This window comes from Lissotriton vulgaris, chromosome 7, assembly GCF_964263255.1.
Source record: "Lissotriton vulgaris chromosome 7, aLisVul1.2, whole genome shotgun sequence".
Classification (NCBI taxonomy): Eukaryota; Metazoa; Chordata; class Amphibia; order Caudata; family Salamandridae; genus Lissotriton; species Lissotriton vulgaris.
Genome location: NC_141695.1, coordinates 319883594 through 319910203, shown reverse-complemented (window position 1 = coordinate 319910203; position 26610 = coordinate 319883594). Strand labels below are relative to the sequence as shown.

Genomic DNA, 26610 nt, shown 5'->3' with positions numbered 1-26610 from the left:
AACAGTCTGCCCCAGGGGAGGGGTGAACTCGGCCTTCTCAGGCCTTCCGCCCTCCTCCCCGGGGGTTGCCTTAGTCTTCGGGTCTCCTCGGCCCCTTGCACCGGTGATTCGGAAACGGAGGGCTCTCGCTCTTCTCAGAGAGCCCTCCGGTGACTCCAGGCTGGTGGCGGTCGGCAGGGGCTCTAGGCTCACTCCGAGCCCTCGCGCCGGGTACTAGCCCGGTCCCGGGCCTTCCTTGGGCCTGGCAGCACCCGGGGACCAATGAGGGCGTGGGCGCTCCTGCAGCCGCCTATGGCAGCGTGACCTGCGGGGGCGCGGCGCCGGCGCCCAATCAGAGCGCGGCGGGGGTGGAGTCACTTCGGACGCCCCCGTCACGTGAGGTAGGCCGGTCGGCTTCGGGCCTAGCGGGGCCTAGCGCGGCCTCTAAGATGTCGGCCGGGCTGCGGCGGTGACGGGGCCCCTAGGCGCAACGGAGGACAGCGCCTCTCCTCAACTTTCTCCTGGGCCGGGCGCGGCCCATGGCAACAAGGCGGCGGCCCTCTCCTGGCATCGGGGGGCCGCCGGGGGGCAGATGACGGCAGTGTCAGCGCTCCTCAAGGCACAGTAGGCAGCCCGGGACGCAGCGGTGACTGGGTGAGGACAGCGCCGGACAGGGGCAGCGCTTCAGAGATGCACACAGCGTTCGGTCCCCGCAACGCCTCGTGGGGGGAGGAGCACTTGGAAGTACCACACAGGTCGTCGAAGTCAGCACTTCACAGGACTCATCAGGTGAGCGCTTGAGGGCAAAATTACAGCGCTTCTCAGGGGACAGAGTAGGAGAGCGCTGGGTAGGCATTTGAGGCAAGGCAGTACAGCGCAGGGACCCAGGTGAAGGCAGAGGGGCGCAGGGATGACGCAGCCCGGTACCTGGTTGATCCCCAGTAATCCTGGTTAGAGCAGGTGGGTTTCTTCTTGGCGCTTGGTGGTTCTGGCGCCCTTTGTAGATAGTTTCTTGAGGAGGGGGGTTGAGTTGAAGGCTGCCCACAGGATTCCTCAGCAGGTCACTGCAGGTGGTCCCTGGGTTCCCCTCCCGCCGGGCCAGATCAGTGGGCTAGTTCAGTGTTCCTCACACAGCTTGGTGGGCAGCGCCTAAACTGTCACCCCCAGTGGTATAGGTTCCTGCCTAGGCCCTACCGCCTAAGTCTCCTGCGTAGGTTCCCCCTGGTCAGTGATGCCCCAACTGACTAAAAAGTTTCCCTCCTTTCTTTATATATGCCCAGGTCATGTGACCACACTCTAAGGCGGCAAAAGCAGACCCCTCCCCTATTCTGGAAGGTTCCAGGAGCTTCCCTACTCTAACTATGGGCAGGCAAGGCAGGCTGGTATTGCAACAATGTTTAAGGGTCCCAGCCAGCTCCTGTCAACTAGGGAGCTACTAAGAAGACCACTCCGCAGTAGCAGGGGCCTGTGGCAGCCATGTTGGAAGTAGAGAGCACCAGCACCTAAGCATTGATTAGCAATGGGAAGGTGCTCGGAGACCTAAGGCCAACAAAAAAGAAGGTGGAAAAAATGAGGCAAGGGCGAAAAAAACCCAGGGAAAGACCACCCTAGGGCTGACAGGTCTAACAGCCATCATATCAGCTCCTGACTAATTAGTCCTGTGCAATGCGTGGCGGTTTGTTTCCCCATAGCAAACTGGAGACCTCTGCCGCTATTTCTTTGAAATAACTTGGCGGTACTTAGGCATATAAGAATCAGGGGCGCGTCCTCATTTTAAAAAGCGCTGCTTTTCCCAGCAGTGTCAGCTGTAAAGTGTGCCAATGTGTCGCATTCCTTTTCAAACGCTCTAGGGGAGGCAGCAGATTTTTTTTTTTAATTCGTCAGGTTTAGGTGTCACATAGATACCTAAGTATTTAAAGGTTTCCTCAGTGACCTGTAGTTGACAATCTCTAGGGAGTTGCAGTGGTGGGCCGTGAAGTACAAATATGACCGATTTGGACCAGTTTATGGCTTTTCCCTTCACTTGATAGTTCATAACCTAGCAAAAGGACTTTGAGGGGTGTCATTCTCGATTTCTTAAAATTGAATTTATACCCTTTAGAGGCGAAACCCAGTATAATGGTGTTCACCCTGTTTAAGTGCCTGTCCAAGTCATCGTCTGTTAGATAGATGTCATCGACATATGACAATGCTTCGTCATCATACATTTGTAGTAACTCTGTTACTCTCGCTAAAAATAACCCAGGACTATTCTTGAATCCCTGAGGGAGACAACAGAATACCTACTTTCTGGTGCAATGTTTTGACAGAAAAAAAATGTTAGAAATATGTAAAGTGATTTTGTACTTTTTACGCACAATGTTATTCATCAGTGCTGCACTGTGTGCATTTTGTACAGCAAATGTTTTGCAACAAGAGCTTAAGTGTCTGTAATCCAAAACTAGACGATATGTATTGTCTGGTTTGGAGACAGGAAACAAAGGATTGTTCATGGACGATGTGCATGTTTCAATCACCCCTTGGTATTCAAGTTAATCTAAGATCTCCCTGACCTGTTTTTTAGCTTCTTGCTTAACTGGATACTGCCTTTGTGCAATTGGTTGATTTTTTAACTGGATTTTATGGTGAGGAGAATCCTCATCCCATCCTACATGATTTTTGTATAATGCAGGAGCCTGGGCTACTGCCCATTTCCTGGCATATGTATATTTTAAATTAATAGGAATATGTTTGGAGAAGGCTGGCATAATGATGTCTTCGCCATGTGGGCACTCCCTGACAAATTCTGGTGGCCAGTCTTGTTCAGCTAGAAGAATTTCATAACCCTGAGAGAGTCGCTCCCAAAAGAGTGCTCTTACTTTTCTTGTTATATCTCTCTCCATCTGGAGTGTTACTTCATACAACTTTTGTGGACAACCAAACCTGGTATCTACAGTTTCAACTTGATTGAATTCATTCAAGTCCACTGTCTCCAGATGATCCTTCAAGTTCTTGCGAGCTATGGTGACTTCTGCTGCGCTGTCCAACATTGTCTGAGCTCATTCCCCGTTCTTGAGTTGTGCCCTCAAGATCCTCTGCATGTCTGATTTTTTGACCTGCTACCTTCTTTTTGGTGAATTGAGGTTTCTTGCTTTTCTGAACGTGTTGAATGTCTTTGGACTTCACACGTTCTTCCTTGTGTTCTGACCGTCCTCTTCTTTCGGATTTCTGTGACGAAGTCTGAAAGGTACGAGAGGAAGTTGTATCAGTATCTTGATATCTATCAGGTTTTCCTAAATTATCCCTATTCCTGAGGGTGTACCTCCTTTCAGAGGGCTCCTTTTGAGGAGATCTATCTCTGGAATGAGAACGCTTCTCTTTAGAAGTTTGTTTTGTGTTTTCCCACTTCTTTTTAGAAGGAGTAGAAGTGTTTTTAGTAAAGATCTTTTCAGGGCTTTCAAACAGTTGGGGTTTCACTGGTTTACCACCCAAGCTATCTGTGCCTAATTCTTCATAGGGTTTTTCTATTATTCTGGCTAGTTCTTGTGGCAACTCTGTTACATCAAATTCCCTTAATTTCTGGTGGATCGCCACAGATGGTGCTTCACCTTTAATATTAGCTAATATTATTGTTGAGACCTGTTTAAAATTGTCAGTAATTTTATACCTAGATTTAAAGCAGGCTCTGCCCCAAATTCATTTTGAATCTGTTTCAGGATGTCAGGTATAACCGCCATAGACGAAACACCATGTGTTTTAGTGTAAATTGCAGCAAAGACTGTGCCCCAAGTTTTGCAGTCCTCCAGATGCGGTGCGATCCCCATTGGTAAACCGATTGTTAAGATTCTGTGTTTCTCATGACGGGTAGTATTAGGAAATACTGCTTCAATTTGAGTAATTTTTTGAGCTATCCAGAATGGAATTTGTTCCCGTTGTGCGGGTAATTTACCAACGACCGAATGTAGAGTCTGTGGTGTAATTTTATTTGTGTTCCCCATGTGAGGGAATGTTGTGGAATCATTATTGCCGGCTGGACTGTAAGAGTCCGCATGACATATTGAACCAATTGTCTATATATTTTGATTAGCTCATTGAGTTGAGCTTGTAGTTCCACATCTGTCATTTCATTAATTTCAGGATGTGGTGTATAGCTGGCTAAAACCGGCCATGTTGCTCCTGGTCTACATAGTGGACCGAGCCTGGTAATGTGATTTATATGTTTTAGGGTGCATTTAAACCAGAGCGCATGCTCTTGGTATGTTAGTGGAATTTCAATGTCCTCAAAAGGAATGTATTCCGTTGGTGGTTCATTTTCTTTGTAGAAGTGAAACACATGTGTTACTGGATTTGCTTCAGGGAAGACTATCCATGAATAGGATACCTCTGTCTGGTAATATTCATGTGCCTCTATCACAAAAACTATCCTACCACCTATTGCTGATAGGCTGTTTGTTGTAAGTTTTATAGTGACGGCTTTCCTTCAATTTAGAGGCATGATTATAGCATCCTCGTCGGTTTCTTGGAAACCTGTTACATTAAAAGCTGCTGGATCAGCCGCAGCTCCACCGTTCTCGGCGCTGTTGTCCCTATGTGTCATTTTGTTGACTGAAAGTTTGCAGTGCAAGCTTCAAGGAAACCAAGATAAGGTGCACAAAATTTTGGAACACTGTGTCCTTCAACGTTGAACAATCCATAAAGCTAATACATAGGATTGTTCGTCCTACTCAGCTATGGCGGATATTATCCTTTTACCCACTCCAGACGTCTATTGGAGTATTTTACGGGAAAAAGGGGTCTCTGAGAAAAGCACGACTAGCGTTAAATTAGTGCCTTGCCAAACGTTGGGCGCCATGTAGTGTAGTTCTATATTCCCAATAGGCTCTGCGCATTGGAATAATATGTCCTGTAGATATAACGTAGGGCGTGGGTCTGATAGAGCGCGCAGGTCACCGACTCTTTAATTTACCAAATATACGCACTTGGGCCCATAACGTTTTATTTTCTGTGTTTTATGACTCGGATGAACTTACACACCACTATCAGTAATTCTTGTCCCTCACTATTGTTTTCGTGTACCTGACTTACCAATCCTTGTCACAGGTACCTATGATCTCGACAGATCAGGAGCTAGAAGGGGTAGGAAGATAACTCTAAACAAATACCATGTACATTTGAATAATGATTTATACCTTTGCAATAACCACAAACGCAGGAAGTTTTCAAATCTTTATCTAGTCATCAAGATTATTTCCATATGCCATGAGAATGAGATTTACACAGATCAGACTATCAATAACTAAGATCAGAAGCACGGTGTAGCTATGAATCAAAGTAAGTAGCATTTGAGATTTGAAAATTCTAAGGTAGGGAACTAAGGAACATGCTATTATAGTTTATAGGCTTTTCAATGTTACTAAAGGCGGGTAAAGAAAGGGAACATACTAACCAAGGTAACTCTCTTAATAGGCTATCAGTTTAAGCAAAACGTCACTCCTAAAGTTTCTATATCAACCAGTGCTTATTCTCTAAAGGAGGGTAAGAATGGAACATACTACATATGAAAACAGATTGGAGGTTTGACTAAAGGTAGGAAAAAAATATGGAACATGCTAGAAACATTTATGTGAAAGTCAGCTTTATATGAAGACAGGGAATAACATAGGCGAGTTTGCATTATTTGGAAAATAGGAGAGAAAAGATTTAGAATAGACGAACACCCACACAAATTATATTTACCTAGAACAGGATGAAGACTAACCCTGGCCACGGGTCAGTTGGTAAAGGCGGGAAAGGACCCTCAAGGACTTAGGATGCCAGTAGGCGAGCAGGTACAGCTCATGGACAGTCAGGACAGAACCACCCCAGGACTGGGCTCATCAAAGGGTACGACCAACACCTGCAGCTTCGGATGCAACGCCTGCGCTACGCCCTCTCTGCAAGGAATCTGCCAATAACCCCGATTGCGTTCTCGAATCTCCCAGCAAAGTGCTTCGCCAGCACTTAAGGTTTCTCCACCCCAGACTGAGTTTGTGGAAATTACGGACAGAGTGCTCCGCAGCTCTCTGTATCAATCACCTATAGAGTTTGTAGGGTCAGTGACAGGTCAGCTATTCGGACAAGTCGGACAATTTTCTCTAGCTAAACCTAGGCTAGTTATACTGTTTTCGGGTCAGTGGACCACCCACAAATGTTGCAAATGAAAGGATCCCCAACTTTGGATTGGACACGAGATGTGGTTAGGTCATTGTCACCACCTAGAATTTGGTGTTCCCACAATTAATATTCAATTTCTTGAACCCACCCCTTACATTCCAGTTCCCATGGCACAGGAATATAGAGACAATAGCGTACAGAGTGCAAGTACTCCCTGACTCCGAGTCAACAAACCTAGAAAACTTGGTTCATTTGCAGGATTTCCCCTCTATCCCAGAACCGGATTTTGTGAGACTGGCGTATGGGATCACCTCAGACTCCCCTCTCGACCCTTTGCCCCCCAAAATATGGAAAATGTTTGGATCAGAACTCTTTGGTATTCTTCGGAAGATCTGCAATCAATCCTTGCGCTGTGGATTTGTTCCAACACCTTGGAAGAAGGCTCTCATCACTCCGCTGCTGAAGAAACCCTCCTTGAACCCCGAATGCCTATCCAACTACCGGCCTATCTCCCTCCTGCCATTCCCGGCAAAGATTGTCGAACGCTGGGTAAGCTCTTGTCTCTCCACATATCTGGAGCAGAATCACATGCTGGACGATATTCAATTCGGGTTTCGCCCAGCGCATGGGACTGAAACAGCTGTCCTTATGGCCATGGAAGATCTCCGTATGCGTGCAGACAGGGGCCAAGCAGCAGCTCTGATCTTGCTGGACCTGTCTGCCGCATTCGATACGGTCAACCATGCGATTCTGTTAAATAGACTAAGGGAATCCGGGGTGGATGGAACGGCCCTGCTTTGGTTCCAGTCCTATCTTAGAGACAGGAAGCAGGCTGTGTCCCTTCCCCCTTTTCAATCTGCCTTTTCATCTGTGCCCCATGGGGTGCCCCAAGGCTCGTCCATTAGCCCCATTCTTTTTAATGTTTACCTAAAACCTCTGGTCACATTAATAAAAACCCATGGGCTGCAAACCATAAACTACGCAGATGATACACAGCTCATCCTATCCTGGGATGGGGCAGAATCAATTCCCCTAGAATCTTTTCATGATTGTCTGAGAGATACTGCTAGGTGGTTACAGAACAACTCCCTGCAGTTTAATTCCGCCAAAACCGAGGTGTTGTTTTGTGCAGGTAGTAAGATTCCCCGTTCGCTTACAACTGATTTCTGGCCCCCAGAGGCTTCAGAAAAACCACAGCCAGTGACTACTGTCCGCAACCTGGGGGTTATGATTAACAGCAAGCTCAGCATGGAGACTCAGGTTGCGAGAACAGTGTCTACCTGCTCGGGCCTATTACGCTCACTTCACAAGATTATGCCACTCCTCCCGGCACAAGCCCGAGCGCTGGTAGTCAGGTGCACTATTCTCAGTCGCCTGGACTACTGTAACGCCTTGCTACTTGAATCTCCATCTGTTCTGCTAGACCGACTGCAAAGGGTTCAGACCGCCGCCGCAAAACTAGCTCTTGGCTGGACAAGGAGATCTTCGGCCTCTGCGGCCCTAGCAGAACTGCACTGGCTCCCCCTGAAGCAACGAGTGGCTTTTAAGGCGCTTTGTCTTGTGTTCAAGGCTTTGCACGGAGTCGTACCCATACCCTTGCAAGCCATGTTCACCTGGTACACTCCCACTAGAGCCCTCCGTTCAGCCACAGCCTACCTTGTATCAGTCCCTAAATTTAACAAGGGTAGGACTGGAGGAAGATCCTTCAGAGTTGCAGCAGCAAAACTATGGAATAGTCTGCCCCTGGATATCCGCCAAACACCGCAACTCCTTCCTTTCAGGAAACGCATCAAGACCTGGCTGTTCCCCTAAACTCGATCACTTGACTTCCCTCCCCAATTTCGCTTAAACCACTGTTTCCATCCCACTCATTCTTTCCTCTCTTCTTTCCCCCTGTGGAGCTACTCTCTGTTTCAGCGCCAGGATGCCTGCAAGGCGACAGCCGCGCTCTACAAATGTTTTAAATAAATAAATAAATAAATAAGTAATACATTGTTACAATTATAGGTGTAGATTCGAGTCTTCTCGCTGGGCCGTAGGTCGGTTCCCAGGAGCATCTCAGCTTCGGCAGCCAGCTGGCTGAGTTCCACTGCTGCTAGACTCGGATCCTCCCATCACGTGGTGAGTACCACATGGGCTTCAAAGATGGAGAGACTCACCGCTCACAGGCCCGTATTTGTTCAATACATGAAAAGTAAGCAAAAACAATTTAGAAACACAGAAAAAATGAATACACTGTATACCAGGATTTACTATACTATATCCCTTATTTTGTAATAACTATAGCATTAGGAGTTAGGCAGAATGAAACAGCAATGCGAAAGCAGCTGTGGCAAGCGAGTTGCGTGTTAGAAACAAAGCTGCCATATTTGCAATACTGCGCATGTGCGGAAAAATTCCCTCCAGACCTGCGAGTGCGTCACATCACGTGGGTATAACCGACACATGCGCAGACTAGAATTCTGCAAAGCAGCGATCAGTCAGTAGGCAAGCATTGTTAGGATTAGCAAACACATAGGCAAGCGTCTCTGGGACACCCGCGTGTAGTGTAAAAGTGCAATATTAATAAACGAAACAAGTTGATTATGACGTTAATGATTATTCGAGGTTCTTGAATTCAAGCAAGTTGCGTAACGTGCGAATCCTTGCTCCATCCGGTCAATAGGTCTCTATATCGAATTTACTAACATTAATAGTGAGTGCCATCTAGCTCAGAGGTCACTAGAAACTTTCTCGAATACAGAAGAAGGGATTAGTTTCTGACAACCTCATAAACATGACAACTTTGTTTCCCTAGGACTGGTACAAGTATCTTCAGAGTCATGGAAACAATAGATAAGTATTTCAGTCAATCGTGCCTGCTTCGTTTCTACAGAGGTTCAGAGAAATAGAGAGACAGGCGTTTTCAATAAAAGGATTTATTGAACAGTCTTCTTTCTCATGCAAGAGAGGTGAACTGCTACAATTGTTAGGCAGAATGCAAAGTATAATGCGTGCAGTGTAAACAGTAATATGAAATAATATTGTAAGAGCATTGTATGGTTTCTAAGCCATATAAAAATACATACATAAGTGTTGGACTTGGCCCTTAAGGCAGGTTCACCCCTAATCTTTTTGTTTTTAATCTGTGATATGCGTGGATGATTTTCTGGTCTGTGCGCACTTTTTCTCTGTGTCCCAGAGTAAAGTGCGTGCATGTAGTGAGGCTGGCCTGCTCTCCCATAGGGATGCATGGGGAATGTCTGTGTCCCTAGTAATTCCTGATGTGTGGGGAGTGCATGCTCGAATTTGGTATGTGCGTGTTCGTGGGAATGAATGCTTTTCAATGATGTATGTTGCGTGAATGTGGCATGTGTAGAAATGCCATTTCTGGGACTTGGCATATTAATGGAAAATATGCCTGCAGTGTGATTGGCTGGAGCTGGCTGGTGAGCCTGGCTCCAGGAAGGCTGGATGGGTCTGCCTGGTGGTGAGTGTGAGATCAGCATGCTTGATGGCTTGGGAGGAGTGCACCCGGTCCCTGATGGGCCTGGACTTTCCCCGGACAATGCTGGCTCCACCCCCTGTAGTGCGACTGATGGCCCTAGCCCTGCCAGTGAATAGAGAGGGTGGTTGGGGTAAACAGAGTACTTCAGAACCAGCTGTGACTGGTTTTCCCCCACCCTGCACCCTTGAGACAAAGGGTTTGTCTGTATAAGAAGGGGCTGTGTCCCCATACAATTGGTCCTGTTCTTGGTTCTGCCTAGGATCTTACCAGAGGGGGCTGCTGCTGCTGCAGGGGCCAAGAGGACCGCCACTTGGCTGTCTCCCTGCCTGGAGACCCAGTGTGCTGGCTCTGGCCCTGCCTTGCCCCTCTGCCTGCCTCCAGACCCTGCTGGAGCTGTTGCTGTGCCTGGAAGCCCTTTCCTTGGATTTGTAGCGCTAGGAGCGCTTTCCTTATGCCCCAGTGCTCAATAGCGCTTTGCTTGTCTTTCCAGCGCTGAGCGCACTGATCCTGTGCTCCCAGAGTGCTGGGAGCGCTTTGTCGATATTGCCGGTGCCTACCCGGGTTTGGCGCCGATTTGCCGATTTTTGGAGCGAGCGAGTGCCCACCTCGCTTTATTTTTAATTTGAAGGCCGGTGCCACCCGGCATTGCCCCGTTGTGCTGATTTTATTTCAAGCCGGTGCCCACCCGGCATTGCCCCGTGATCACCGCCGCAGCCCAGGAGCACCGAAAGCTGTTGCCGGGCCGCTGCCTTCCGCGACCCGGAAGTCCCGCCCCCTGACCCCCAGGGCCGTGCTGCCATTGGCGGCCCCGGCGGAAGTCAGGCGGGAGGACGTCGTGACGAGGCCAGGCGGGGAATCGAGGAAGCCTGCTCCCGTGTCCGTGAGGCTCCCGAGTGAAGAGAGGAGCCCCGCGCTGCTACCAGGAGACCCGGTGAGTGTAGCAGGGCCGAGGGAGAGCGAGGGAAGGGAGGAGGGCGTCGGGGCACGCTGTCGGTGCCGCCCCTCCCCTTCCGTGTGCGGGCCGAGCGAGGCCCTCGTTGTGTTGAGCCCAGAGGCTCTTGGGGCTATAGTTGATTCCCGAGTCCCCCGTGGGGGACTCCCACGAAGCCGGCCAGTGTGAGTTAAGAGCCCCGAGGCTCTGAGGGGCACATCTGTTCTTGAGCCCGAGAGGCTCCCGCCCTTCCTCCTTTTAAGAGCGCTGAAGCTCTAAAGTGCACATTTGATTTACGAGCCTGAGAGAGGCTCCACCAGCCCGCATTAGTTCGTGAGAGCCCCGAGTGGCTCAGGGCATTTCCTTCTGCGAGCCCAGCGAGGCTCATTGCCCCCATCACGATTTAGAGCCCTGAGAGAGGCTCTGGGGCATTGTTGATTATCCTAAGAGCGCGGAGCTCTAGATTGCGCATTTTGTTTGGCAAGCCCCTGAGAGGCTCCTTGCCCACCTTTGTTCTTGAGCCCTCCTGGCTCCAACGTTGCTCAGTCATATTTACAACTGTCCAGCACTTAGTGGACAGTTGCCACGTTTAGGTTTGTGTGCTGTGCTGCCTGCGCAGCTTCCCTGACATTGAGACTCAGGGCATTCCGCCCCTTTCGAGGCCAGTTGGCCTGAGGGACCCTTTTGAGTGTTGTGCTTTGTGCACCCCGCGCATTGTAATTTCTTGTTATGTAATTCTTGCGCATGTGTTCTAACCTGTACCTTTTCTAAAAGTAACCTGATTAGGTATTCTTATGGTTATCCCCTTTTGCTGAATGGGACCTGCATAGAGGATTGTTTAGGTATCCACTGTGCTGAATGTGACCTGCAGAGAGGATTGTTTATGTTTATCCATTATGCTAAATGTGACTTGCATAGTAGATTGTTGATGGTTCATTTCATGTTAGGTTTCCTTCCCTTTGCTAAGAGTAAATTGCTTAGGTGTTGGTATTCCTTCCTTAGGTCCTAGTTACCTGCGTGATTACCTACAGTGAGTTAGGGTTGCGTAGGAGGTCCTTACTGTTCCAGTGATTACTGGATGTGTGTTGCATTTGTAACACAGGCTAAAATATTCCACTGGTGCTTCTAAAATACGCCTACCCCTATGTAGGAGTACCTAAGTCTAGTATGAGGGAAGAAGTAAATATGGTCTTTAGAATAGGTTTAGTTTTGCCAAGAATCTACCAAACACCCCGCAAGGGGAGTCAGAAACACTCGAGCTGGATTTCTCAGCAGAGGAGGGCAGCTTCCTGATCAGTGCGTCAGCTGGAGAGTCTGCTTCCTACGGCACTTGCTGTAGCGAGCTGCGTCGGGCAAGTAGGTCGTCGAACTGCACCAGACCACCGTGCTTTTGCCATAGTAAGTGAAGGTATAGTTATACCTTGAAGGTGTTTAGGAATGCCATGTTTGAAGTAAAGTCGGGCATATGAACGACATGAATGAACCCCTAGGGATTAGTTGTTCTTTGTAAAGTAACTGAGTACTTGGAGAAATCAATATTCAAGCAAGGGGAAGTCCCTAATGGCTTAAGCTGGTTTTCCAAGAAATCGTTGTGACGTTTGGTGAACGGATGGAAGTAGCCATGGCTGTATTTTGGTAGCATGGGCTATGCCTAAATAAGGGTTTGATTTCTATGCCTATATATGGGCAACATGAATTGTACCTATACAAGGGCATGAATCGGGAAAATCCATTCGGAATCTAAAACGCCATACAACACCATACTGATGCCAGTATCGGATTTGTCCTGACATGCACCCAAAGGGTATCCTAGAGGTGCCCCCTGAATCCGACTAGTTTCTTAGTGTTCTGGCTGACTGGTACCACCCAGCCTGCCACCACAGGCATGTTTCCGACCCCCTGCAGAGGAGAACCTGTGCTCTATGAGGTAGGAAACAATGTCTGCTCCTTAGGAAGGTGTTCACACCTCCTCCAGCGGGATGGCTAATGTTTTAGCATATGAAGGCCGGAGGCTCCAAAGCCTTTGCCGCCCTTGATATGTGACCCCAGCTTTCCCTCAGACCTAGGAAATCCAACCCTGCTCCGAGGCGATTTGCCACCAGGATAGGCAGGAAAATTAGCTAGTCAGGAGGTATGTTCACTCTCAGGCTAGTCACAGCCCTAAGGTGGGCTTCCTGAAGTGAACAACGAAGGAAGAGTTTCACCATCTTGTTCTTGGTGAAACTATGACCCCTGGGTCAGGTTTATGCCCATTCTCCCCAGGAAGTGGTCATATAGGGGGTGTATTCACCCCAGGGGTAAGTATCCCATTGGCTAATACCCCTGATACCATAAACTCTGATTCATCTACTGGGAATGAGAGAAGGGCAAAGAAGAGCCGACGATGCAAGAACTGTGGTTCCAAATCCTGCCTGCTGCAGTCCTGACAATTGCAAAGACCCTACTCGTCCAGCAGCTGTGCATTCTCCTAAAGTCTTAGAGGGCTGACAGCACTTCGCCAAGCAGTCAGTAGCTCCTTTGAAGTGGAGGGCCACTTTCTGCAGGCACCGACCGCATCTGCCCTGTCCTGCTGACCACCGGGTCCAACAAGGAATGATCACCCCAGCAGAAGGAAGCCCCTATCTTTCTAGTGAGTTTTGAGCCGCTAGGTCCCCCAGAAGCCCCCCAGCAACAGTACCTTGGGTACCGGAGCCCTTGCAGCAGCCAAGGCTTCTTAAGTGTCCAGTATGAACACCAACTCTGCCAAGACCCACCTACCAGCGAGGTGATGTCCCTGAGGCCAGGACCGAGAATGGTCCTGCTGTCCCATTTACCCCCATCACCAGGTCAACCCAAGAAGTGAGTGCCTCCAACGCACATGACCTGCCGGACAAACCCCCTCTACACCCAAGCCCCACAGCCCGAGTTTGAGCCCCCTTGCATCAGAGATGCTCGAGCTGAGCCCCTCTTTGGGTGGACTGCTGGACTTGTTTCGAAATACCCACTTGCAGCCCTTTTAGCTCGAGCCTAGCAGCGCGCATGCACTGCTTTGCGAGGCTTCTTGTGTTTACTCCGTGTGGGTGTGACTCCTCCCACACATTGGATTGGCTTTTGCGTGTGTCTTTCAATAATGAAAGCACTCACATAGCTAAAGGCACGTGTATGTTGCACTTCTTTTTTAATGTTCACTCCCACAGAGTTTTGCTCTCGGGAGCGAGCAGCGGCACCGAGGGTGGCAGCTGCCTTCCTCTTGGGTCAGGTTACTATTTAATCACGTCATCTGAATCATTTTATGTGTTGTGAGGTAACTGGCTTCAACTTGTGTTAACCTAGGGAACTTCCGGGGATTGAGCTGATATATAACTTTCACTGTTCCAGGTGACTTTTTGTACCATGATTGTTTGGCATTCTTGCGTGCGGCTGCATGCATATATACGTCTTTGTTCTCTTTATATTTAAATAAAGAATGATTGCCAAAAATTGCTTCAGACCTGGAAAATATTCTCACAAAATGAGCAGTACAGAATCAAAACTCACTCAAATGTTTAGTCGAATTATTGGCAATGTTCGAACAACTTTAAATAATGTTGCAGATTGAAGAGAGACTTGAATGGGCAGCTGTCGTTTTTAGAACGGGAACGCTTTATAGACTTTGTAATTTTTTATTTTGAAATGATGGCTTCAGCTTGAATTCCGTTTTTGGGTTTATGCTTTATTCCCACACTGCCAGTTCTTTCACAAAAATAGCCCTTCTGTTTGGCTTTCTACGTGATTCAGGCCACCATGACTACTCCAGAACTTACTTAAAGGGTACTATAGAAAAGTACACTAGGTAACTGCCCTCTCCCGCAGGCACACTGAAAAGGAATTTGGCAAGTGCAGGACTTTTCAAACATTGTGAATTTCAGTTGCCATGGTGGGAAGGTAGAGGGATCATGTTCAGAGCTCTCCTTGGCACAGAACACCTACCTACCGAACAGAAATTAAAAAAGAATAACAACGTATGATGCCCAGCGAGTGTCAATCACTTGTATGTCTTTAAGAACATTCTCTGGCGACAGCTGCCATAAGGCATTCGTGGTAATGGATGGACGCTCATTCGGTAAGTATGCAGGCTTTCGGTATCTGGTCGAAACTCCGCCAGCAATCCATAACCGACCCACAAAACGTAAGAGGAGATGACGATCGGCTGCACGTGCATGGAAGAACACTATAGGTGATATAAAGTGCCTTTTGCATCCAGAAGGCGGGATTCTCCTGCTTACTGATCTGTGGTTCTGCTTAGGCAGTGCCTACTTTAAGATGGCTACTGCAAGATGGCTGTTGGTAAAAACGTGATCCCTGCCTTGGAGCTGATCTGGAAGAAAACAGGAGTGGCCGCTGGGGGTGTGAATAATGAGATAGTTTCTCTGAAACATAGCAGCTGAACACTACAGTGCTTTAATGTCTCCTGCTGTGGTATCATGCTTGGCACTAAGGCTGGCTTCACTACTTTTATTGGCACTGCTCGTCACAGGGGCTGATTGCGGTATTCTGCTGTGTGGGGCTTATTGGAGCATCAGTGCCTGTGCTGGTTTTGTTTTCCAGTCCGGCCCTGGGTAGAGCTTGCAGACAAGGAGTCGTGCAGCACTTTCATGTTGTAAAATTAGTGCTGTGTTGCCAATGAGTGGGTGAATAAGTTGTTCAGTGTTTTGGGTGTAGCCTCTGATTGGTGCTGAAAACCACTGTGATGTGCAAGCCCTTAAGCGAGTTTCAATGTTTGCTATTTCCTGGAAGTAGCTAATTTTCACAAAAAAACTATACATATATTTAAGGCCTATATGATTTGTTTCTGAATTTGCTAGGCTGTGATCAGTCTCCACAGCACATCTGTTAGCTATTTAACTTTAGTACATACTTTCTAATTTGTCCCTCACGTTTTCCTCTGCATGACGTGTGGTCCCTGTCAGCGGGACCACAGCTGAGCTGCCTCCTCTGCAAGTATATTATATATTTTGTCATTTATTGGTATCATAATTGATACAGGACATACAATGTCCGCATTAGCGAGAATACAAGTGTTACGGAATCTGTAAATCACTGCATACCATCCCGTTGTATGCAGGTGCAGCATCTGTGTAACTGGATGTCAGTGGTGGGTTGACAGGTCAGTGACTGGTAACAGTCCACACAGGATATGTGCCAATAGATGATGCAATGAGAGGCTTCAGAAATACAATTGTCAGCTCTGCCATCAGTAAACTGCAGCTTGGTGTCTGCCACTGGGCCCTTGAGTTCAGTAATAGCCTCGCTTAGCCACATCATATGTGAAGAGCTTTCCCTTCTCCAGAAACCTTTTGGTGCAGACTTTATGTCATTAGGGCATATTTTTAAAATAGTTTTTTTTTTCAGATGTTAAAATAACTTTCAGGGTGAAACATATTACTGTCTACTTACTAATTAAAGTTGTATATCTCATACACTTTCGTACAGTATCATGTAATGTAATAGGTAATGTACAGCATAGCTAAAAACTTATTAGAGCTCAAAGGCGAGACCTATTGGCTATGCCAATGCTTGTTCTTGTTACTGATTTCTCCATTGACTTTACCGTGTGGGAGCTCGCGGCTGCCATCGCAACCAGCACCTCTGCACCCAGACACCACACCAGGGCAAGTAAAACTTAACTGCTGGTGGTTTTATGGACCCTGGCCTCTATGCACCTTAAGTCCAATAGATGAACCCTTACAATCATTTGCAAGGGAGCTATGTCTGTATTCTGGCGTTTGAGGTAACATCTTAATTACTAACCAGTGCAGTTATTTAGGAAATGGTCAATTTTCTTTAAAAGTCAGAATTTGGAAGAGTTAGAATTCTCACCTTCCAGGTCTGCATTCGCTGAGTTTGCTTCCATTTTAAACGTCGATATATTTATTGAACCAACGTTATTTTTGATATTTTGATATTTGAGGGGGTATTTCTAAAGCGCAGCGTTCGCTCCGGAGGGAGCATCATGGCGCTGAGAATCCTGAAGGCCCGGTCCAGGAGGCGTGAAGGAAAAGCTAGATGGCAGCTCTGGTCCAGTCGTCGGGAAGGTTAAAAATCCAAGTTTTAAGAAGTTTTCTGAAAGGCTTCTCAAGGGTCTGTTGTCTCAAGTGTTTGGGCAAGCTGTTCCAAGCTCTGATGGCCAGGGAGCTTAAAGTTTTTCCACCTTTTAACTTCAGGTTGTACCTGGCGGAGGACATGAGGTTGTCTTGGGCAGAACGAAGGAGCGACTCGGGTTATTCTTGTATAGAATACATGTGCTGCCATAATCAATATACAGAAGCATATGAAAGCGATTACAATCACCAAAATAGTAAATAGCAGAGAACGGTGTATGCAAGCATATGAAACAAGGTAGTGGTCAGGCACACTCCTATTATGCAATCCCTACCCTACGTGTGTCTAGTATGTGTGTGTGTAGCGTGCTACTCACTGAAAGTGCTTCAACGCCTCATCAGGGGTAGCAAACGCTATATAAATTCAAACCTTTTTCCCTCCACTATCCTTCTTAATAACAAACGAACATATCCACCATTCAAATTTCTTCATATTTCACCTTACTAATTCACCACTTATCCTTTATGGGTTCTGGAGTAGGGTGCTACTCGCCAAAAATGTCCTGCAACACTTCATCAAGGGTAGCAAGCACTATATAAATGCAAACCTTTTCCCTCCACTATCCTTCTCAATCCAAATAGTAGACTAACATATCCACTGCTGAAATTACTTTCATATATTTCACTGTACTAATTCACCACTAATCCTTTATGGATTCGGAGTAGCGTTCTACGCACTGAAAAAACACTTCAACGTCTCATCAGGGGATGCAAGTGCTATATAAATGTAAACCTTTTCCCTCTTCTATCCTTCTCAATCCAAATAACTGACTAACCTATCCACCACTCAAATTACTTTCATATTTCACTACACTCATTCACAACTAATCCGTTATGGGTTACGGAGCAGGGCACTAGTCGCCGAAAAAGCGCTTCAGCACCTCATCAGCGGTAGCGAGCGCTATATAAATGCTAACCTTCTATCCCTCCACTATCATTCTCAATCCAAGTAATTGACTAAAATAAACACCACTCAAATTACTTTCATATTTCACTATACTAATTTACCACTAATCCTTAATGGGTTCCGGAGCAGTGCACTAGTCGCCGAAAAAGCACTTCAGCACCTTATCAGCGGTAGCAAGCGCTATATAAATGCTAACCATTACCCTCTTCTATCCCTCCACTATCCTTCTCAATCCAAGTAATTGACTAACATATACACCACTCAAAATACTTTCATATTTCACTATACTAATTTACCACTAATCCTTTATGGGTTCCGGAGTAGTGTGCTACTCGCCGAAAAAACGCTTTGATGCCTCGACAGGGTAATAAGCGCTATATAAATGCAATTACAATACAATACAATATAAGTATGCCTATGTGGTGTGTGTTTCTCCCATATGTTATCATTACCATCTTTGATGCTTATGCCTCAAATCTGACAGTTTTTGCTACTCTACTGCTTTTCTGTAAAAACAATAAGTCTAAAAGTGCTTACCTCATTCCGATGATCTTGGTGTCTAATAAAAAATCTGTTATTTTTCTAAATTGGTATCAAATTTCGTCTCGAGTGTGTGTCTCATTTATTGACTCTGTGTACACAACAAATGCTCAACACTTCCCTCCGATAAGTCTAAAGCTGCTCGACCATACTACCACAAAATAGAGCACTTTGGGATCGGTAAAGCAAGCCCCTGTAAATCAAGAAGGATCTCCTGGACTTTCTGTACAGTATACCTCATTTTACTACACTATAGACAAAGTCAGCTTCCTACAGTCTGTTTCACATTCATTTCCCACTGTCACATTTTTAGTCCTTGGATCCTCAGACCTCTTGTTAGCCTCTTCACGCAAGTCTTTTCATCCATGGTTTTTGTGAAACCTCAGATAATCCTCTAGTCCTAGAACATCTCTGTCTCACCTTATGCTTTTCTTATTGACCTGAGGTTTCTTGCTTTACAGCATGAAAATTTTGAGGAAAGCCAAGAGGCCATGAAGCGGCAGTTGGTCCAACTGAACATCTTGTTACGTGTCTTAGATCCTGCGTTCTGTGAATTCCTTGGTAAGCCACCTTTCTTGTTCATTTGCCATGCTCTAGCTTTCCGTCTGTGTTTCTAAGTGCTGCAATGTTACTCCACTTTCAGGTTGTGAGACGTTGGGCAACTGTGTGTACGTTTTCACTCTTCTTTCAAAACACTGCTTAAACCTCTGCCACTCCTTTTACAGAGGAGATTGTCTGCTCCCTACTTGGCTCCAGTGATTGATTATATAAATCCACTTTGCCCATTGCTTCTCTAACTCCATCACTTTATCCACAAGACCTTCTAATTTAACTCCATGGTTCCTACAACTACAGTTATATCTTCTGTTTTTGTTTACGAGTTTTTGTGCAAACCTTTGACCGCTGCAAGCAGGAACTTTTCAGTAGCTTTGAGGTCCACACCATCAGTGACCTCAGAGCAACCATAAGCAGATTGTCTCTGACCCTTGCAAGAGAAGGACCACTTCAGTCTGAAAAACTACTTTTTAGGATCTATTTTATTTCTCTCTACCATTGTGTACAAGTAAAACCCCACTCAAAGATTGCTGTATCTTGTTCTTGTTTGGATGCTGGTCATGACTATGCCACCACTGTGATTTGAATTGTAGCCACAGAATGTGTACTCCATTTGGATGTCACAATTGCTGGCCTGAGGGGCCGAGGCCTCCCTATTTCTCCAACTAGAAGCTCCTGCTGGTAATATTCATTCTGTCTTTGACACAGGAAGATTACCATTTGTTTATTTTAAAAGTTTTGTATAGCGCGAACAAGACCCCGAAGGGTTTCAGAGCGATTCACAGTGAAGGAAGGGGGAACAACGTAAGGGGACATTGAAGAGATGGTAAGGGAGGGTGACATAATGAACTACTAAGATTGTACAAGGATGCGAGAAACATTACTTAATGAGGTAAGGTATAGAATCACATGCATTGCAATTGTTAGGCAAAAAAACAACAGCAAAAAAAGACATTTTGCAAATGGGCCATCCATGACCAATTAAGACAGGAACTTGTTCATTAGGATTGATTTTCCTTCATGTTTGAAAGCAGCCGTGTAGGGGATTTTGCGGATTTCAGGGGGAGAGAGTTACAGATTTTTGGTGCCACACCAGAGAAGGCTCTGAGCCGGCTCCTTTTCGTTTTGCGAAAGGTCTGAGTTTTCAATAGTAGATAATTTGCACTTCTTGAGGGTCTTCCCCCTCCAGATAATTCCAGTTTATGAGCCAGGTAGCCAGGGGTTTTGAAGTGGAGGGCTTTGTGCTTCAGACAAGCAATCTTTAGTTGTATTCGTGCTTCGTAGAGTAACCATTTTAGGGATCTTAAGGCTGGGGAAATGTGCTCATTTCTTTTTGTATCTGTGACCAGTCTGGCTACGGCATTCAACAAGGCCCTGAAGATATATTCGGGGAGGCCACAGAGCATTTCGGCTCCCATAGTCTAGCCGTGGAAGGACAAGTGCTTGTAGCACCTGCTTGAAGTCCTCTTGAGCGAGGAATGGTTTTAAGTTTTTAAGAATCTTTATTTGGTGGTTCGCACCCTAGCATGTCTTAATATTTTTCTTCATGTTCAAGTGTGAGTCTAGGGTGATTCCAAGAGATTTGGCTGAGTCGATGATAACCATGGAGAAGGTGAAGGTCGAGGGGTGTTTCATCCAGAGGTCAATCTTGGGGGTGTGCTTAGGAGGGGAAATGAGAAGGAATTATTTTTTGGTGGTGTTTAGCAGGAGGTGGTTTTCAGTTAACCAGTTTTGGGTAAACGACAAGGAGGAGTTGAGTGAGATGAAGTCTTCAGAGGAATTGATTTAAAGATAAAGTTGTGTGCCATCCGCATACATATGGAAAAGAATGTTCATGGATGAAAGAGCATTCGCTAGTGGTTCAAGGAAAATATTAAAAAGTATAGGAGAAAGGGCAGGTCTTCGCGGGACCCCCATTGAGACTGCAGCCAGATGGGATAGGGTGTGGTTCACCTTGACTCCTTGGGATGTATTTTGCCTCTGGATTCAAGCTATCCTGGCTGAGATGGGGTGATACCCCAATACCAGACCCAGGATGCTTCTTTCCGGCCTGGGGAGGCAGTTCCAGCTGGACTTTTATCATGGGGATCAGTGTCAAGACTGATTTACATATGGCTACGTCCAAACTGGGGTGGCGTGGTGAGCAAAAAAATTATGGTTAAACCCAGATCTGTGACATGGGGGTGAATGTTTGATTTGTTAAGCATTCTGTTTATCATTTGTTCTTTTTGATTTTTTCGTGCAGCCCACCAGACTTTCCACTTTAGTCTCTTTTGTCCTCACTTGATGAAGTAATTGTTCATAGCGTGTGTGACTGTCAAAATACATGTTCTGCATTATACTGCTATCTAGAATTGGGCTCAGATATTACAAATGTTTTTGTGGGATGTGCTGCGACTCTCCCCTTAGTCCACAATGCCCAAGGGAACCGAATGCACCTTAGATTGTTATTTTCGGCCATCAGGCTTGGATGTGTTCTACGGCTCTAAGGTTAACCTGTTCCTTGTGGCTTTTGTGGGCTTAACTGTTTTACTGTCCAAGACCAATGACTCTTGTAATGTAGGAAAGTGGGTTATTATTGTCCATCTCAAAGGAAAAGGCCACCACCTGCTAGGTAACATACAAATTAAATTAAATAAACATGTTCTCCATACCTGGTAACATGACACAGAGCAGTCAGGCTTAAACCAAAGGCGATGTGTAGAGTTCTTAGGCAGTTCATACACAGTAGAAAAAGTTACACAAAACAAAATGAAATTCTACAACAACTTTTAAAATAAAGAGAAAGATTTTATGAGTAAAATACTACCCAAATATAGTAAGCTGAAATGGAGTCATGAATTTTTTAAGTTTTACATGAATATCGCACCAAAAAGCACAATGTCAATGATAGTCTATGGAAGTGGTACCCTGGGACAAAGGTGCAATTTGAGGCTGACCGTGGTGGAGCCTTGGGTGGATACAACAAGTGGATTTATCCCAAAGAATGTGAGGAAGTAAAAAAAAAACATTTATGTCCTGACAAAGAAAGGGACTTTGTTATTTTTTTTTAAAGAAAAATACCCTGCATGGGGTTAGGGGCACTGCTGAAATTGTAGCCGCCGCTGTTCAACAGACGGACAGACAATTTAAGCAGGTTGGTCCTGCTGGAGATTTGGAGATTTCTTGCTGAACATTTTCTAAATCCCAAGGCAGAATGGGACTTACTTGTTTTTCTGATACCCTGGGAGCCTTGATTGGAATCAAGCTGAAATTCAGTCTAGCACCATGGAACTGCCGATTGGATTTCCTGCAGCATCTCTTGAAGTTATGGAGGAAAAGTTTTTCAGGGTTTTCAAACTTTCTTTTAGTTATCAAACAACCATGTGTATACCTGCAAGGCCCCCAGAACTCTCAGGATGTCATGGTAGTAGCCAACAGCAAAGTCTAGAGCAGGTCCAGTTGCCACTGGTCATCTGCATACTCCCAGGAAACCAGCCTCCAGGAAGCAGCTTGTTCTGTCCGTGTAGCCACACAGGAGGTCAGTCAACTGACCCTTGGAGTCCACTTATTTGTCCAGGGTGCAAGAGGGAGTAAATGCTGTACTTCAGGGCTTATCCCTGCGCACAGCCAGAAGTCCTGTCCTCTTCTAATCTTCTGCAGTTAAAGTTAGTGTTCTGAGATGGGTGCATGGGATGATGCATTTATGGCTGGCTAGTGAGTGGTGGTGACTCCTAGGCACTCCCTAACCAATGGGGTAAATATTCCTGGGGCCAACCCTACACACATTTTCAGTCGTTCCTGTTTGTCCGACTGCAGACAATCCTACAGTGCCCCTCACCCTCAAAGTGCAAGGTGGAGAAACCTTCACCACTTGTGCATAGCCTGTGTGCCCGTGCAGAAATGTAGCCCAGGTAATGAGCAGTTCCCTCCTCTGTGTTCACAAAAATCAGGTCTAAGGGGTAGCTTTCCTCTCATTAGGTTTTGTGCCAGTTTACGTAAAGGGAAAAAAGTTGGGCCATCCCAAGTTTCCCATAACATTTGCTCTTTACATACTCCTTTGAAGTCAATTAAGTTCCTGGGCCCACCCCAAATGGTCCTCTTGTCAGGAGAAAAAAACACGTCTGCACTCCCAGGCCATTGTCTCTGCTCTGGGAGCAGTTTTAATACCTATTTTAAGCCTAAATCAGGTCAAGAACAACTGGGAAGTTTTTGGAGCGCTAATGGCTCCTGCAGCTTCAGGCAGAGTAAAGGTAACTTTCTAAATGTTACATATCCCATATATTTAATTGAAAATCCACTTTACCATTAGATTGGATTTTATTACTGTGAGAAAGTGCCATCTTTCTTGCCTTGGTATGCCCCTACTTTTTTCTGACTGCTGATGTGCTTTGACTGAGTGTGCCCTGGGCTCCTGCCAACCAGGTACCCAGTGCCTGTGTTCCTTCCCTAAAACTGTGTTGAAACTGAAACCCAATTGGCATCTCTGGCCACCTGTCAGCCCCTAGTAAATGGTATCTTAGGTACCCAGGGCATGTTGACCAGAGAAGACCCCTAAGGGCTGCAGCACTTATTGTGCCACCCTTAGGGGCCCTGTACCCTGGCAGCCACACACTGCTTTTGCAAGCTGAGTGCCTAAGTACAGAACTAAACAAAGAGTCGACATGACACACGTCCCTGTGTGCCATGCCCACAAACTCACTGCCCTGGCATACACCAGTCACCCCTCTAGCAGGGTGCCCTATGCCAGTGTTGTGGGCACAGGTGCATGAGCCCAGTACCCCTACAGTACCCAGGGCCATTCCTGGGCACTGTAAGTGCAGTGATGCCATTGAGAGTTAATGGTGCTGGGAGGTCGACATTACGAACTCCACAACACCATAATGGCTACACTGAAGACTGACAAGTTTGGTATCAAACTTCTCAGCACATTAAATCCACACTGATGCCAATGTGGGATTTAGTGAGAAATGCACCACAGAGGGCATCTTAGAGATGCCCCCTGAAACCTAACCACAATCCACGTCTGGACTGAGCGGCTGCCTGGGCTACCCCACAGCAGACATGTGAGCCCCCGCTCTCCTGGGCCTGCAACAATGCACATCCTGGGCGAGGTGCTAGGTCTCCTCCCCCAGGATGGCCAGGGGGAAGCTTCAAAGGCCTGCCGCCTCTGTGAGCTTCTCCAGTCATTTGCTGTACCCAGCAACTGGCCCCCACCAGTCCTGACCCCACTCTAGCGGGAAGACTGGCAGGAAAAATTACATCAGGAAGGGGGGAGTGCCAGCCTGTGCCAACCCCAACCTTCAGGTGGGGGAGACGAGGTGAAGCACGACCCAAGGCTCTGGCCATCTTGAAGATGGGGAGCCCTGCCCAATCACAGCTAGGCTCCTGCCCTCTCCCACAGGAGAGGAGCAGGCTAGGGGGTGTACCCACTCCAGGACAGGGACCTATTGGTCCCTGCCCTTGCCCTACCTGTAACACCCCTAAATTCAGTATTTCCTTCCCCAGATCCCGATAAGAAAAGAAGAAAGAAGATCAAGAGGAAGAAGACCCGCCGTGCAGCTGCTAACAACAGGACGACACACAATGACTTGGCCCCAGGCCTACCGGCCTGTCGAACCTGGAACCTGCTCCTGCTTAATCTCGGCGACTCCTGCGGACAGCCACCTTGGGACACCCGGAGGAGCTGCCTGCCTTGACCCCCTTAAAGACTGGGACTCTCACAAGCAGAGGCTCTGCTTCAACTACCAACCCCTGGTGCCAGCCAGGAAGCTCAAGACCTGCCCACTCTGCACCCTCCAAGCCCAGCCTGTGCCCGAGTGATCCAAGACCACGAGGACGTCCAGTGCCCACAGACCCTCCTCGACGAACCAGACGACGCCTGCAGCCTCAGAACCAGGGACCCCTCCAACCGCGACCAGCCGAGGGCACCCTGCGACCCCCTGTGCCTCCCTTTGGGGTACCTACCTCTTCTCCAGGATCCCAAATTACCTCTCGAAGTGGTGGTCGCACCTGAAGAATCACCGTCCCCGAGTCTACAGCCTATGTTCCCTTTTTACCTTTCCCATTGAATAACATTGAGCGCCCGACGGCTCAAAAGCACCCTGCACCCAGACGCCCGAGTGCCCCTGGCAGTGCAACCTGTACCCTAATCTACTTCCCCCTTTGCCCTGAGCAAGTGACCAGGAGCCCAGCTCCCACAGCTGCGTGGCCTGCTAGCCAGCAGCCACCAACCGGAGACCCCCTGCCCCTCATTGGATAACACTGGGCCTAACTACCTCTGCACCCGGCCGCCCCTGCGCTGCTGAGGGTGAACCAACTGTACCTACCTGACCCTGGGGGACCCCTGAGTCTATGCCCAGAACTTAACCTTGCCAGTCGAGTACTCACCTGGAAACTGGAAACTCACTTACCTGCCATAGAATAACATTGACTGGTTTGACTCGAAAAATCTTTTAAGCGTTTACTTTTGAAAACTTAAAATATTCATATAAAATCAACCGAATTCTGAAGTACTCACCTGTGATCAGTAGAGAAGCCAGTACTGTACCTTGTAGCCCAGTACTGAACCGCAAAAGTTATCCCTATCGGGTTTACTAGTAACTTGTATTTTCTCCATAGAAATCCATTGTCTGCTTTTCTATGAAATTTCTTCTGTCTACTTCTGAAAACTAGAAATATTCTTTAAAAATCATACGAAATACTGAAACGTAATTACTTACCTGTTTTAAGTTGAGACCCCAGGAGCCCAGTACTGGATTACAAAAGTAACGAGATCGTACTTTACCTGCAACCTGAATCTGGCAAGGATAACCTTGCCAGAATCCTGTTGAAAAGTTTCTAAGTGTGGACTTTTAAAATAGCTTTATATTCCTGAAAAATCACTGCAATACCTAAAACGTTTTTACTAAATTGTTTTCAGCTCAGACCCCAGGACTGACTCTAGGATCCAGTCCTGGAACTACCAAAGTAATCCACAAAGTAATCCACTGTGTTTATATAGGAACACCCATTGAGCTCAATGCTAAATTGTGTGTAGAATTGTGTTGCCTACTGCAACCCCTGTACCTGTTGTGTTTACAAAGTATATTGCCTTTCTGCAAAGTACTCGTCTGAGACCTCTCATATTGAGAACAGTATATTTTGATACCTGTTGGTTCTAGAAAATAAAACATCTATCTCTTTGATATAAAAACAATTGACCTGGAGTTCAGTCTTTGAGTGTGTGAAACCTTTTGCTGACTGAGTGTGTACAACAAATGCTTTACACTGTCCTCTGGTACTGCCTTGCTGCTCGACCAATCTACCACTTTAGAGAGTAAGGTCACACCTGGCTTTAACATCTGTTATACCTCTGGGGATTGTGGACTCTACACACACTGTACCTTATTCTGGTCCAGTATATATAGAGCCACTTCCTCATAATTACATATAAAAATAAATATTTTGAAGGGAGTCTGTAGTGTGATAAATAAGCTATCTATGAAACCGCAGAGTCTATACTTTGACTTTTTCTATGGGCCAGTTATAGACTGACCCGTGTCAATGTTGTTTGGGGCCGAGACAAAATGGCATTTCTAATGTCACACATGTTCTGTGGGCAGCAAGGTGCACTAAAGTGTGTCTAAAAGGCGATTTTGACAGGCCTGTGCAGCAGGGTTCAAGCTGTAGAAGTCAGGCTACGCAGGGTAGGCCAGTGGGCATGTATTTACTGCCACAGTTGTGGATGTCACAAGCTGCTGCAGCCCACAAGTGGCGTATAACTTTTTGTGGCATGGGTCTATTTCTACACCACATAGTATAGCCTTATAGCAGTGGTCTTCAAACTTTTTGATGTCGAGACCCCCTTGTCAAACCTTTTTTGACGTAAGGACCCACTCTGACAAAATTTTCTAGAAACTGGTTCTCCTCATCATCAGCATCTATCGACAACCATAAATGCCCTTGTTAGACCTGGCATCCTTTGGCACGTTTCCCGTGT

General features: G+C 46.7%; 1 protein-coding gene across 1 annotated transcript in view; it reads left to right on the top strand.

Annotated features, from left to right (window-relative positions):
* Positions 1-26610, top strand: part of TBC1D17 (TBC1 domain family member 17) — a 730802-nt gene that overhangs the window by 528214 nt on the left and 175978 nt on the right. Inside the window, exon 13 of the mRNA XM_086930148.1 lies at positions 18557-18656. Within this exon, the coding sequence (XP_086786274.1) occupies positions 18557-18656 (100 nt within the window). The remainder of the gene's footprint in view (positions 1-18556; positions 18657-26610) is intronic.